The sequence below is a fragment of the Schistocerca piceifrons genome, chromosome 11 (genome assembly GCF_021461385.2).
Source record: "Schistocerca piceifrons isolate TAMUIC-IGC-003096 chromosome 11, iqSchPice1.1, whole genome shotgun sequence".
Taxonomy (NCBI): domain Eukaryota; kingdom Metazoa; phylum Arthropoda; class Insecta; order Orthoptera; family Acrididae; genus Schistocerca; species Schistocerca piceifrons.
The window spans coordinates 151,416,698-151,428,871 of NC_060148.1; the positions used below are offsets into that span (position 1 = coordinate 151,416,698).

Genomic DNA, 12,174 nt, shown 5'->3' on the forward strand with positions numbered 1-12,174 from the left:
CGGTTGACCATCGGACTGCCGTAGGAAGGACATAGCAATACGCATCCCTGCCGCAGGGAAACAACTGAAACATTTGAAAGTAAATAAGATTCCAGGTCCGGATGGAATACCAGTTCGGTTATACCGTGAGTTCTCTACGGCAATGGCAAGTCATCGCCACGGCAAAGTTCCAAGCGACTGGTGAAAAGCGGAGGTTACTCCTGTATACAAGAAAGCTTAAGGAACGGATCCGTAAAATTACAGACCACTGTCCTTAACGTTAGTCTGCTGCACAATTCTTGAATATATTCTTAGTTCGAAAATAATAAATTTTATTGAGATGGGAAAGCTTCTCTCCACGAATCAATACGGTTTCAGAAAGCATCACTCGTGTAAAGCTCACTTTGCCCTTTTCTCGCATGAGGTCCTGAAAACCACTGAAGAGCAAGAGGGAAATTCCATGTTTCTAGGATACAAGATGACTTACGCAAAATTTCTAGTTGGTGCGATGAATGGCACCTAGCTCTAAACGTAGGAAAATGTAAGTTAGTGTGGATGAGTACAAAAAACAATCCCTTGATGTTCGGATACAGCATTAGTAGTGTCATGCTTGACACAGTCACACAGTCACATCTATTAAATATCTAGGCGCAACGTTGCTAAGCGATGTGAGGTGGAACAAGCTAGTAAGGATTGTAGTATGAAAGACAAATGCTCGACTTATTTTATTGGGAGAATTTTAGGAAGGCGTGGTTAATCTGTAAAATAACTCGCATACAGAGCAAGAGTGCGAGCCATTCTTGAGTACTGACAGAGCATTTAGGATCCGCAGCACATCGGCTTAAAGGAAGAAATCGAAGCAATTCAGAGGCGGGCTGTTAGATTTGTTACCAGTAAGTCCGAACAACATGCAAGTATAATGGAAATGCTTCGCGAACTCAAATGAGATCCTTGGAGGGAAGGAGACGTTCTTTTCCAGGAACACTTCTGAGAAAATTTGAAGGACTGGCATTGATAAAAGATAGACGACGGCATTTGAAGCTCACTGCAGACCGATCCCACTGCTAGTAACGTACATTCCGCATGAGGACCACGAAGATTTGAGAGATTAGAGCCAGTATGGAGGCGCATAGACAGTCGTTTCTTCCTCGCTCTGTTTACGATTTTTTGAAACAGCAAGTAAGTGACTAATAGTGCTAGAGGATACCCTCCATCACGCACTGAACCACTGCATGCGGACTATGTATGTAGATGTAGAAAATGTGTGTAAGAGAGGGATGTAGTCTTTCGTCTCTACAGTTCAATCTATGTATCGAAGGAACAATTACGGGATTAAAAGTAAGGCTCAAGGGTAGGATTAAAATTAAAAGTGAAACGATATCAGTGATAACATTCGCTAATAAGATTGCTGTCCTGAGTGGAAGTGAAGAAGAATTACAGGATATGTTGAGTGGAATAAACAGTCTAATTGGTATAGGATATGGACTGAGAGTAAACCGAAGAAAGATGAAAGTCATGAGTAGTAACATAAATGAGAACAGTGAGAAACGTAACATTAGAATTGTCGATTACGATGTAAATGAAGTTAAGGATTTCTGCTATCTAGGCAGCAAAATGAACAATGATTGACAGAGGACATAAAAAGCTGACTATCATTGAAACAAAGGGCATTCATCGGCAAGAATGGTCTACTAATATCAAACATAGGTCTTAATTTGAGGAAGAAATTTCTGAGAATGTACGTTTGGAGTACAGCAGTGTATGATAGTGAAAGATCGGTAGTGAAATATTGGCTGTGGAAAAACCGGAACAGAAGAGAACAAAAGCATTTGTGGTGTCGAAAATTAGGTAAATTGATAGGGTAATGAATGGGGAGGTTCTCCGCAGAATGGGTGGAATATATGCAAAACACCGACAGGAGGACAGGACAGGATGATGGAATATCTGGTACTAGAGGGAGATTCAGTGGGTAAACACTATAGAGGAAGACAGAGCTTGGAATACATGCAGCAAATAATTGAAAACGTAGCTTGGAAGTGCTACTCTGAGATGAAGAGCTTGGCACAAGAGATCGATTCGAGGCGAGCAGCATCAAATCAGTCAGAAGAATGATGTCTAAAAATTGTCTGCTTTGTTTGTCTCCTAATTCTTTTAGATGGATCAGGAACTGCAGACGGCGTATAGCACTGTCTTGGGGAACACCAGATACCATTTCAGTTTTACACGACACCATTCCATCCGTTACTGTGAACTGTGAGCTGTGTGACAGGAAATAACGATTCCAGCCATACAACTGAGACGGTACTTTATAGGCATGCAATCTGATAAAAAGTCCCTTTTGTGGAATGGTTTGAAAAGCTTTCCGGAAATGCAGAACACTGGAATAAACTTGAGATCCTGTGTCGATAGCACTCATTACGTCATGCTAATAAAGAGGTAGTTGTGTAGGACAAGAACGATCTTTTCTACGTTAATATTGACTATTTGCCAAGTCATCGTTTTCTCTGATGTAATTCATAATGTTCGAACACAGTATACGTTCCAAAATCATACTGCAAATAGATGTCAGTGGTATAAGTCTATAATTCAGCGGATTACTCCTATGTGCTTTCTTCAGTACTAGTGTAACCTGGGCCACTTTCCAGTTTTTAGGGACAGTTGTTTCGTTGAGTGGGTAGTTGTATGTGATTGCTAACTATGAGCTTTTGCATCAGTGTTCTTTGAAGGGAACCTAACTGACATCGTATCTGGACTAGAAGGCTTCTCTCTATTAAGTGACAAGCTGAGTAGCTGGCATTGCTCCAGTATGAATTTATACCACTCTTCGACCATCTCCTGCTTGCCCCTTTCTCTGTCCAGCTCCTCCTCTCCCCTCTTCCTGATCATCTCCTACACCCTCTCTTTCTGTCCATGCCCTCCTGCCCCTCTCTCTGCCAATCTCCTACCCCCTTTCTCTGTCCATTTCCTCTTATCTCCTCTATGTGTTCATCTGCTCCATACCCAGTTTCTGTCCATGTCGTCCTGCCCCTCTTTCTGTCCTACTTCCCCCTTTCTCTGTCCATCTCCTCCTCTCCTCTCTTTCTCCTACACCCCCACATTCTGTCCACGTCCTTCTGCCCCTCTCTCTGCCCATCTCCTGGTTCCCCCTTTCTCTGTCCATCTCCTGTATTCCCCTCTTTCTGTTCATCTCCTACACCTCCACTTTCTGTCCATGTCCTGCCCTTCTCTCTCTCTTTCTCTCTCTCTCTCTCTCTCTCTCTCTCTCTCTCCATCTGCTCATCCCCCTGACTATTCATCTCCTCCACCCCTTCTGTTCAGCTGATCCTTCCCCCTATGTCCATCTCCTACTCTCCCTCTAATTCATCTCCTCTTCCTCCCTCACACTGTCCATCTCCTCCTCGCCTCTTTCTCCTTTCATCTCGTCCTCTCACCTTCTCAGCCCATCTTGTACTCTTTGCTTTATGTCCCCCTATGTCCATCTCCTACTCTCCCTCTAATTCCTCTTCCTCCCTCACACTGTCCATCTCCTCCTCGCCTCTTTCTCCTTTCATCTCGTCCTCTCCCCTTCTCAGCCCATCTTGTACTCTTTGCTTTATGTCCATTTCCCTTTCTTCTCTTTCCATCTCCTTTTTCCCCTATCTGTGTCCATATCCTCTATCCCCCTCTCCTCCTCACCTTTCTCTTTCCATGTTATCATCCCCATACCAATAGGAGGTTGTGGTTTCTAAACTCCACAATAATCCTTTCCAGATAGTGATATGGGCATCAAATTCGCTTCAAACTGATGCAAGGGCTTAGAAGATGCTTTTCATCCTTGGTGTAGCCTGCATATGCGCATGTCACACATATTTGTACGCATATTTAAATGGTATATTTAGCGACATTCACCCTGCAGTTTCGTTCTCATGCAGATCAGTGTTTATGATGTCATATTTCCTAACTATGTGTTGTACAATGATATAAGTGTACATATATACATACATACTTATATACATACATGCATACACACACTCTTATAATATGTATGAGAGCCAGCTGCTTCGCTGCAATTTTCTCATATAGCAGCTATTCTTGATTCAAATTCTGGAATATTTACTTTGTCAGTGAATGAGTTGATAATCAAGCTTGGTAAACCCACTTTCGTGCACTAAAATGCAGGCCAGTGTTAACTACGCTAACATACAGGGCATCATCATACAGATGTGTAATGTGTGTCAGCGCTCCACTTGTGACAATATCAGAATTTGAGCCGTCACAGCCGCCCCTATCTGTGAATACGACTGTGGTGCCACCCTGGGGAGTTCTACAACTTTCTATGCCTGGTAGTATGCACAAAATAAGCAACATTGCGAGAACATGGCGCCAAATAAAGGTCTATGATTGGTTGGCAGCCGGCCCCAGTCACTTGACATCCTGAAGTTTCAGTCACATCCCCCATGTATACTCCATGGTCATGACACCCTTCGCATACGTCATAAACAGTTATCACTACACATTTACAGGTCAGCTGAAAAAGGTTAGTACAAACACATATCGCTGCTTGGGATATATCGGTAACAATTATAGAGAATGTGAAAGATATTTCAAAGTTTCGATCATTGCCCAAGTACAGTGAAAAAGTTGTTGTTGTAAGTAAACACTGTGGGTCATATACACAAGGCATTGAGTGTATTAGAGTTTTTTCAACTATCGATATGGTGACACAGTGCAGAGAAGATTTTGTCAGCACATCCAAATGCCAACAACATTCTCAGGCAGAATCGGCAGTTTGAAGGAACAAGATGTTTGAGCACAGCAGAAAGAACTAGACAGCCAGATGTATCAGCAAAAACCTTGGGAGGATTCGCCTTTCGTTCTAACCTAGTCCATGAAAATGATGCATGGAGCCGGTAAGGAGGAAGAAATGCCACACCAAGCACTTGGCGTATCCTCAAAACGAAGCTTAAAATGAATCTTCACATAATTAAAATAATTCAACGCTATTTCAGCTATGGCGAAAGAAAATCTTTCTGCACATCTACTTTTTAGTGATGAGGCAAACTTCCACAGAATCAAAAGGTTAACGTCTACAAGATTCGAATATGATTTGCAGAAAAGCCTTCATGCATGACTGAACATCAATACTGGGTGTCTATTGGTCGTGGAAAAGACAAGGAATTCGCCCCCTCCACTTATCCTTCCCCATCAGATCAAGATCACCCCAGCCCTCTTCCACCCCAAGGTCAGTTTTGGGACAATCACAGAATTTTCTCCATCTCCTCCTGTACCAAGGGCCGTATGGGACAAAGAATGGATCCTCCCCACTCATCCTCCCATCCCTATGACCATCGCAATGCAAGATGGCTCATTTGTGCTAAGCTGTCGGGAAATTCAAAAAACTCATAAATGACCCACCTGTGGATGTAGTACTATTGGGCACTATGCTTTATTATTATAAACAGTCACAGCGGCCAAGCAGGCATGCGTGTAATATTTTAAACATGAAGCAGGGAAGTTTTTAATTTATTGCTGTAGCAAGGATGTTTTATCTAAACAATTTTGTATTTAAACATCGTTGCTGTAAGACAATCGCGAGCTGGTACAGAGGGATCAGAATAAAACAAGCATTGCTGAACAAACAAGATGTGTAGACAATACTGAGGTTCCACTTACCGGCAATGCACATGTTTACATATTGATTTGTCATGACTTACCTCCTCATAGAAGTGGTCCAGCTTGCTGTCATCCAGCAACTCATCAGGATAGGCGATGTGGGCGACCATGGACTTGGCCTTCTCTAGTGCCTTCTTCCTAAACATTGAATCACACCACATTATATTACACACTGATCAGCAAGAACAGTATGACCACCGACCTACTATCAATATAAACCCGTCCTGGCGATAGCAGTGTCACCTGGCGAGGAATGACTGCGAGTCAGACACATTCATCGTGTATGTAGTATCAGTGAGCGTGTGGTATGTGTGTAGAATAGCAAAGGTGCACGATCTATCTGAGTGTGATGGCCCAGAGGCTTGAGATGAGAATTTCGGAAACTACATTACTTGTAAGGAGTTCGAGAAATGGTGTGGCGAGCGTCTTCAGCAGATGGCGAAACCAAGGTGAAGCCACTTCGCAGACACCTCTCATTACGGACGTTGGTCATCGTAGGAACTGTGGTGAGGAACTGTGGCAGAACTAACATCAGTCTTAGATGCTCGGAAAAGTACAAGTGCGCCTGAACACAGAGTGCACCCAGCAGCCGACGACCCCAGCATGTGTAAATTTGACATCACGACATTGGCAACTATGACTGAAATGGGCATGTGACCATCGGCACTGGACATTGACACAGTGGCAGAACATTACACGGACTGATGAATCCCTGTACCTTCTTCATTATGCGGGACCCATCATCTTCGAGGGGAACAACTCCTTGGCACCTGTACTGTGGCTGGCAGTGGCTCCATTATGTTCTGTTCTAGTCAATCAGTGAACACTGTCAGGATCTGTTAGAACCCTGTACGAGTAGGTGACATCAGAAGTGAAGAAATAAATCATTTGAGAAAGGGGGAAAATGGACCTTATCGACTTACCTTCATCTGCATACATACTAAGCAGTCTGTAATACGGTGCGTGGTGGAGGGTACCTTGTATGAGTTCTAGTCACCCCTTTCCTGTTTTCCTGTCAAGTAGAGTAAGAGGAAACTGAATGTTTCTGTACGAACCCTGATTTCTCTTAACTTATCCCTGTCGTTCCTATTAGAGATGTACACTCTGTGAGTAAAAAAAGAAAATGACGCACCATGAAGGATTTATCCAAACAGGATGGAATTGGTAGACGTTCTGTACATGTACAGACAAAGAAATGATTAAAGAAAAACGAGATAATTTATTCAAGAGAGTATCATAAACTGAGGAGTTCAATAATGACTCAGTCTAGCTCTGGCTTTTATGCAACCAGTTATTCGGATTAACATTGATTGATTGAGTTGTTGGATGTCCTCCTGAGGGATTTCGTGCGAAATTCTGTCCAATTGGTGCGTTAGATCGTCAAAACCTGGCTGGAGGAGCCTACACATAATGGTCCAAGTGTTATCAGTTGGGATAGATCCGGCGACTTTCCTGGCCAAGGTATGGTTTGGCATGCACGAAGATTGGCAGTAGAAACTCTCGTCATGAGCAAGAAACGCATTACATGGCTGAAATGTAAGCCCAGGATGGCTTGCCATGAAGGGGAACATTATGGGGGACAGAAATAGTCGACATACCGCTGAGCTGTAAGGGCGACGTGGATGATAATCAAAGCGGTCCTGCTACGAAAAGAAATGACACACCCGACCATCACTCCGTGTTGTCCGGCCAATTGGACAGAATTTCGCACAATATCCCTCAGGAGGGCATCCAACAACTCAACCCATCAGTGCTACACCGAATATCTGGTTGCATAAGAACCAGAAGTAGACAACGCATTATTGAATTGTTCAGCAATACTAAAAGTAGCAATAAATGACATCCACTTAAAAAAAAAATAATAAAAAAAAAAACAGAATTCAGCAAAAATATCTCCGAAATTGGCGGAAAACAAAACCCAAATTCGCAAAACATAAGACCAAATTTCGAAAAAAATTAAAACCAAATTTAATTGTTTAATTAAGAACTACATTGCTGAAACTGGAAAGGTTTGTGTGATGAATGCCTTGATCTAATGGTTCCAAATTGATACTTCTGCTATTTGCATACCAGCAGGATGTGTGGATCAAAATTTTATCCTTGTGCGAGCTTATTTTCAGTACGAGAGAGAGTTGTACCTCGCTGTACTTTTCATATTCGCCTCTAGAAGTTTAACATACTTTCTTATTTCATTTTTAATTCACGTCATTTACTTTTTATTTGCTGTAGGCCTTTTCTGAAATTACACTCGCTTCTGAAAGTGGCGGTCAGGTCGAAGCCAACGTGTCTATGTATGACCTGGTGCAATATTATGAGAAGCATCCACTTTCTAGACCCATACCACTCAAACTCCTGCAAGCATGGTGTGTTGAGCTCGTTGGATATATTGTATTGGTGCATGAGTTCATAGCGTTTTTCGATAAGTACTGCAGATACACGTAACAGAGACTTTAGCTATCGATAATTTATTCTCATTCACTATTTACACTCTGACGACGTTGCGTTATCGTTCGATTCCGCGACTGTAGAAATCACGTCTCAAGACGAACACATTGTCGAGCTATGTTTGGAGTTCATTTTCATCCAGAAAGAAAGTTCCTTGAAGATAGCTGGAAAGAGAGCGGAAAATGTGAAAATCTGAGGTCGCAAGATCAGGTGAATAAAGTGGGTGCTGAATGACTTCCCAGCCCAATTCCTTTATAGTGTTTTTTGTCAGTCTAGCAACTAGCCGGAGAGTGTTATCTTCGAATAGCCTCACTTCACGCACTCTTCCTGGTCATTGTTCTTGGACTGCATCTGCAAGGTGTCTCGGTTGCTGACAATAAAAATTGCAGCACTGAAGTTTACACCTTAGGGAAGCAATTCATAGTACGTCACACTGTCGCTGTTCTACTACATGCATAACACTATCTTTTACGGATGCGCACAGGCCTTTGTATATTGTTTGACCTCAGTCATTCCATTCTTTTGCTTATGTTACCAAAAAGACACAATTACATACCACCAGAAATGATACAGGACAGAAATGGTCAGTGTTGTCAGTAGAGGAGCAAGACAGATTCAGAGCCATCTTGTGGGTTGCCTACATCAGGGGTAGATATGCACACAGGAGCGAACCTATGTTCTCCATTGATTGACAGGTACGTAACATACTGTTCTGTTAAGTGCTTTTCCATATCACCACACTTAACCTATTGTTCCCCCAACCCCTCTGACTCGATTCCTCTCTCACAAAGGGAGTGATTGGCCATTTTGTTATCGCAGGTTGCCTACATCAGGGGTGAACCTACTGTTCTCCTTTGATTGACAGGTACTAAACCTATTGTTCTGTTAAGTGCTTTTCCATGTCACCCCCATATCCTTTTGATTGACAGCAACTTAACCTATTGCTCCCCCCACCCCACCCCACCATCTCCCCCACAACCCCGTTTCCCTCACAGCTACAGGTACACTTTCAGGTCTGAGTTATTAGAATAGGCCCTCTTTCACACTTATCAATTTGATTGAGTACTTGATAAAATTGTTCAATTAGTTAACCTCTCCAGTGGGAAAGGGCCGCACTCCCCCCCCCCCCCCCCCCGCCACGCCTCCCTGGCGGGAAGTTCAAATTCCATCAGGGCAACGCAACCTCTACTAACCTAATAGCATGGTGGTAAGAAAAGGCACCTCCTCTAACCTAAGTCACCTGACCGCCACCCCTTCCTAGGAATTGGCGGGAAAAAGACTCAGTTGATTTATCATTTGGAGGGTATTCGATTGTAGTGTATGGAATACTGGTCAAACAATTTAGACATTGTGTGGAAAATTGTTTATTTAAACAACTTAGCACATTCAAGGCATTGTATGGAATATATGGAAATTGGTGGAGAGGAAAGATCTCATAACAGGAAATTCAAGAGTATATTATTTATTTATAAAAGAAAGTCAATTCGTGGGGGTTGGATTTCCCTTGCTCGTCATTCCCTGCTGTCTGGAAACACGTAGGTCTTGTAAGAAGTAATTGCATGCAGCAAACATGATGCATAACCAAATGTTTGGCACTGTACTCTCGGTGTCTTAACCTAATGTTTGGGCCTTTGTCAGCGCTTAAACTATTGTGCTGTTAAGTGATTTTCCATGTCACACCCATTTCCTTAAAATATTCTACTGCCATTGATATAAAATTAAGTAATTAGTTATGTCCTCCCACCATTTCCTGGTACACTTGTCGAATTTCACATCTTTGCTACACACCCCTTCAAATATTATACGGCGTTTTACTTAAAAATATGCAAATTAACCTAATGTTCTGCACTTAACCTACTGTTGTGCTCCATGTTGCCCACTCATGCCCTCCCTCCCATTCACTACTGTACTGCTAACACCACATTGATATAAAAATTTACGCAAATTAATTAAATTGGTATTCTTCACATGTATGGGGTAGTTTTTCTTAATTCACAGCTTTATAAATCAAGGTACGACATTACCTCTGAATGATGTGGTTTTTTCTATTTGGACAAATGCCAAGACAGTGATCACTGGAGTGTATATTATGAGACCAGCTCTCCAGTTACTCGAAGCCCACAATGCAACCTCGTTCTAAGATCAGTGGATTTTGAAAGTGATTCGCCTAAGGGACATAGTATGTAAGCGGTATTTGCGATCCCCTCACCCCACCCCAACTAGATATTTCTATAGTACATTTAATGTATTGTGACTCGATTCCATATCAGGGCTCTGCGATATATCCACTGAGTTATAGGCGATGACTGATTGAGAAGGAATACAAGCAGTAGTAATAGATGATGTGCTGATTGAAGTCATAAGAAAATGTACACGAGCTTTTCAGATATCTAGTGTTACACTATCTGCTACAAATGATGTCCATTATTCGGAATCAAGTCTTTCCATTCACCCACACACCTGCGTCGGATCACACCAACAGGTGAACCATATATCTGGCACTCTCATATCTCAAAACGGGACGTTGTTCTCGAATATGTTTGCTACAGTAAAATTCCAACGTTGTTTTAGTCACCCCGTACGCATTTTGCAACTGTTCCCATTTCTACAGCTTGGTACATGTGATATTTCCAATTTAAGTCGGAACTGGGCAGAAGTCAGAGAAAGAAATATCCACCACCCTCTGCAACCCATGTAGAAACAGAACTACCTGAGTTAGTGCAACAGGACCATGTTTTAACCATTCGGTGGAAATGCATTCAATGTGGTACATCTTAAACTAGATACAGATACTACAGTTTGAAGCAAATCTGTGTCCATTCAAATCCATCAGCCCAACATACTATCATTATTATTCTGGACCATCCAACATAGAAAAATAACGAACTATAAAAGTTCCACTAACTTGATCAGATATAGAACTCACCTAGATGCCATTGCTCACACGATGACACTTGGCTGCGATGTGGATCTGGTGCAGAGAGAGAGTTGTCACAATGCTTCTCAGACTGGTATTCCTCCTAGCATTCCTAACGTGACATCCAGTCCATCGTCGAATTTACCTATCAAACTGCTACTGTTGCTTTTGCAGGACGATCCTATTAAATATGAAGATTTTGATCCATTGCTGTGGTCAGTTTAAGGTTTCATCACCCATAATGTAGGATTTTGACCTTATCCCACAGACTATACTGTAACTCACAAGAGGCGCACCCTGTGACCCTGTGTTTTTGTTTGAAACATTGTTTTCTAACACGTTTTGTACACTGCCTTGCATTTGTTTGTCTCCCACGACTATGAGGTATGTCTCAGCTCCTAAACGGACGACTTAAATTGGAACGATCAGATGTGCTAAGCTGTAGAAAAGGGAGCAATTGCAAGATGCATGGGGGGTGACTAAAACCATGTTGGAATTTTACTGTAGCTAACATACTCGAGAGTGTTGTCTTTGTTCGAGATATGAGAGTGCCAGAAATATGATTCACCTGTGGGTGTGATTTGACACAGGTATGTGGCTGAATGGAAAGACTTGATTCCAAATAATGGGCATCATTTCTAGCAGATAGTGTAACACTAGAGATCTGAAAAAAAGCTTGTATACATTTTCTTACGACGTCAATCAGTACATCATCTACAACTACTGATTTTATTCTTTCTCAATCAGTCATGGCCTATAATTCAGTTGATATATCCTAGAACCTCTGATACGGTATCGAGTCAGAATACATTACATGTACTATAGAAATATCTAGCTGGGATGGAGTGAGGGAGTCGCAAATACCACTTACATGCCACGTCCCTTAGGCGAATCACTTTCAAAATTCAGTGATTTTGTAATGAGATTGCATCACGGACTTCGAGTAACTGGAATGCTGATACTATACAGCCCAGACACCACCGTTTTGGCATTTGTCCAGTTAGAAAAACCACCTCATTCAGAGGTAATGTCGTACCTCGATTTATAAAGCCTGTGTGCACCTGTAGAATCATGACCACTTGTAACAGTAACATACAGTAGTTGTAGGGATCAAGCTTTTTTAATATGTGGCTGATTGCGTCTCTATTTCTAGGACATGGTGGTACCACTTAACCCATGGT

At 42.2% G+C, this 12,174-nt stretch overlaps 1 protein-coding gene across 3 annotated transcripts in view; it reads right to left on the reverse strand.

Moving 5' to 3' along the window:
• Positions 1 to 12,174, reverse strand: part of LOC124719898 (neprilysin-2-like) — a 252,554-nt gene that overhangs the window by 47,034 nt on the left and 193,346 nt on the right. For all 3 annotated transcript variants that reach the window (XM_047245086.1, XM_047245084.1, XM_047245085.1), the window contains exon 10: positions 5,673 to 5,769. In XM_047245086.1, coding sequence (XP_047101042.1) covers positions 5,673 to 5,769 — 97 coding nt within the window. The remainder of the gene's footprint in view (positions 1 to 5,672; positions 5,770 to 12,174) is intronic.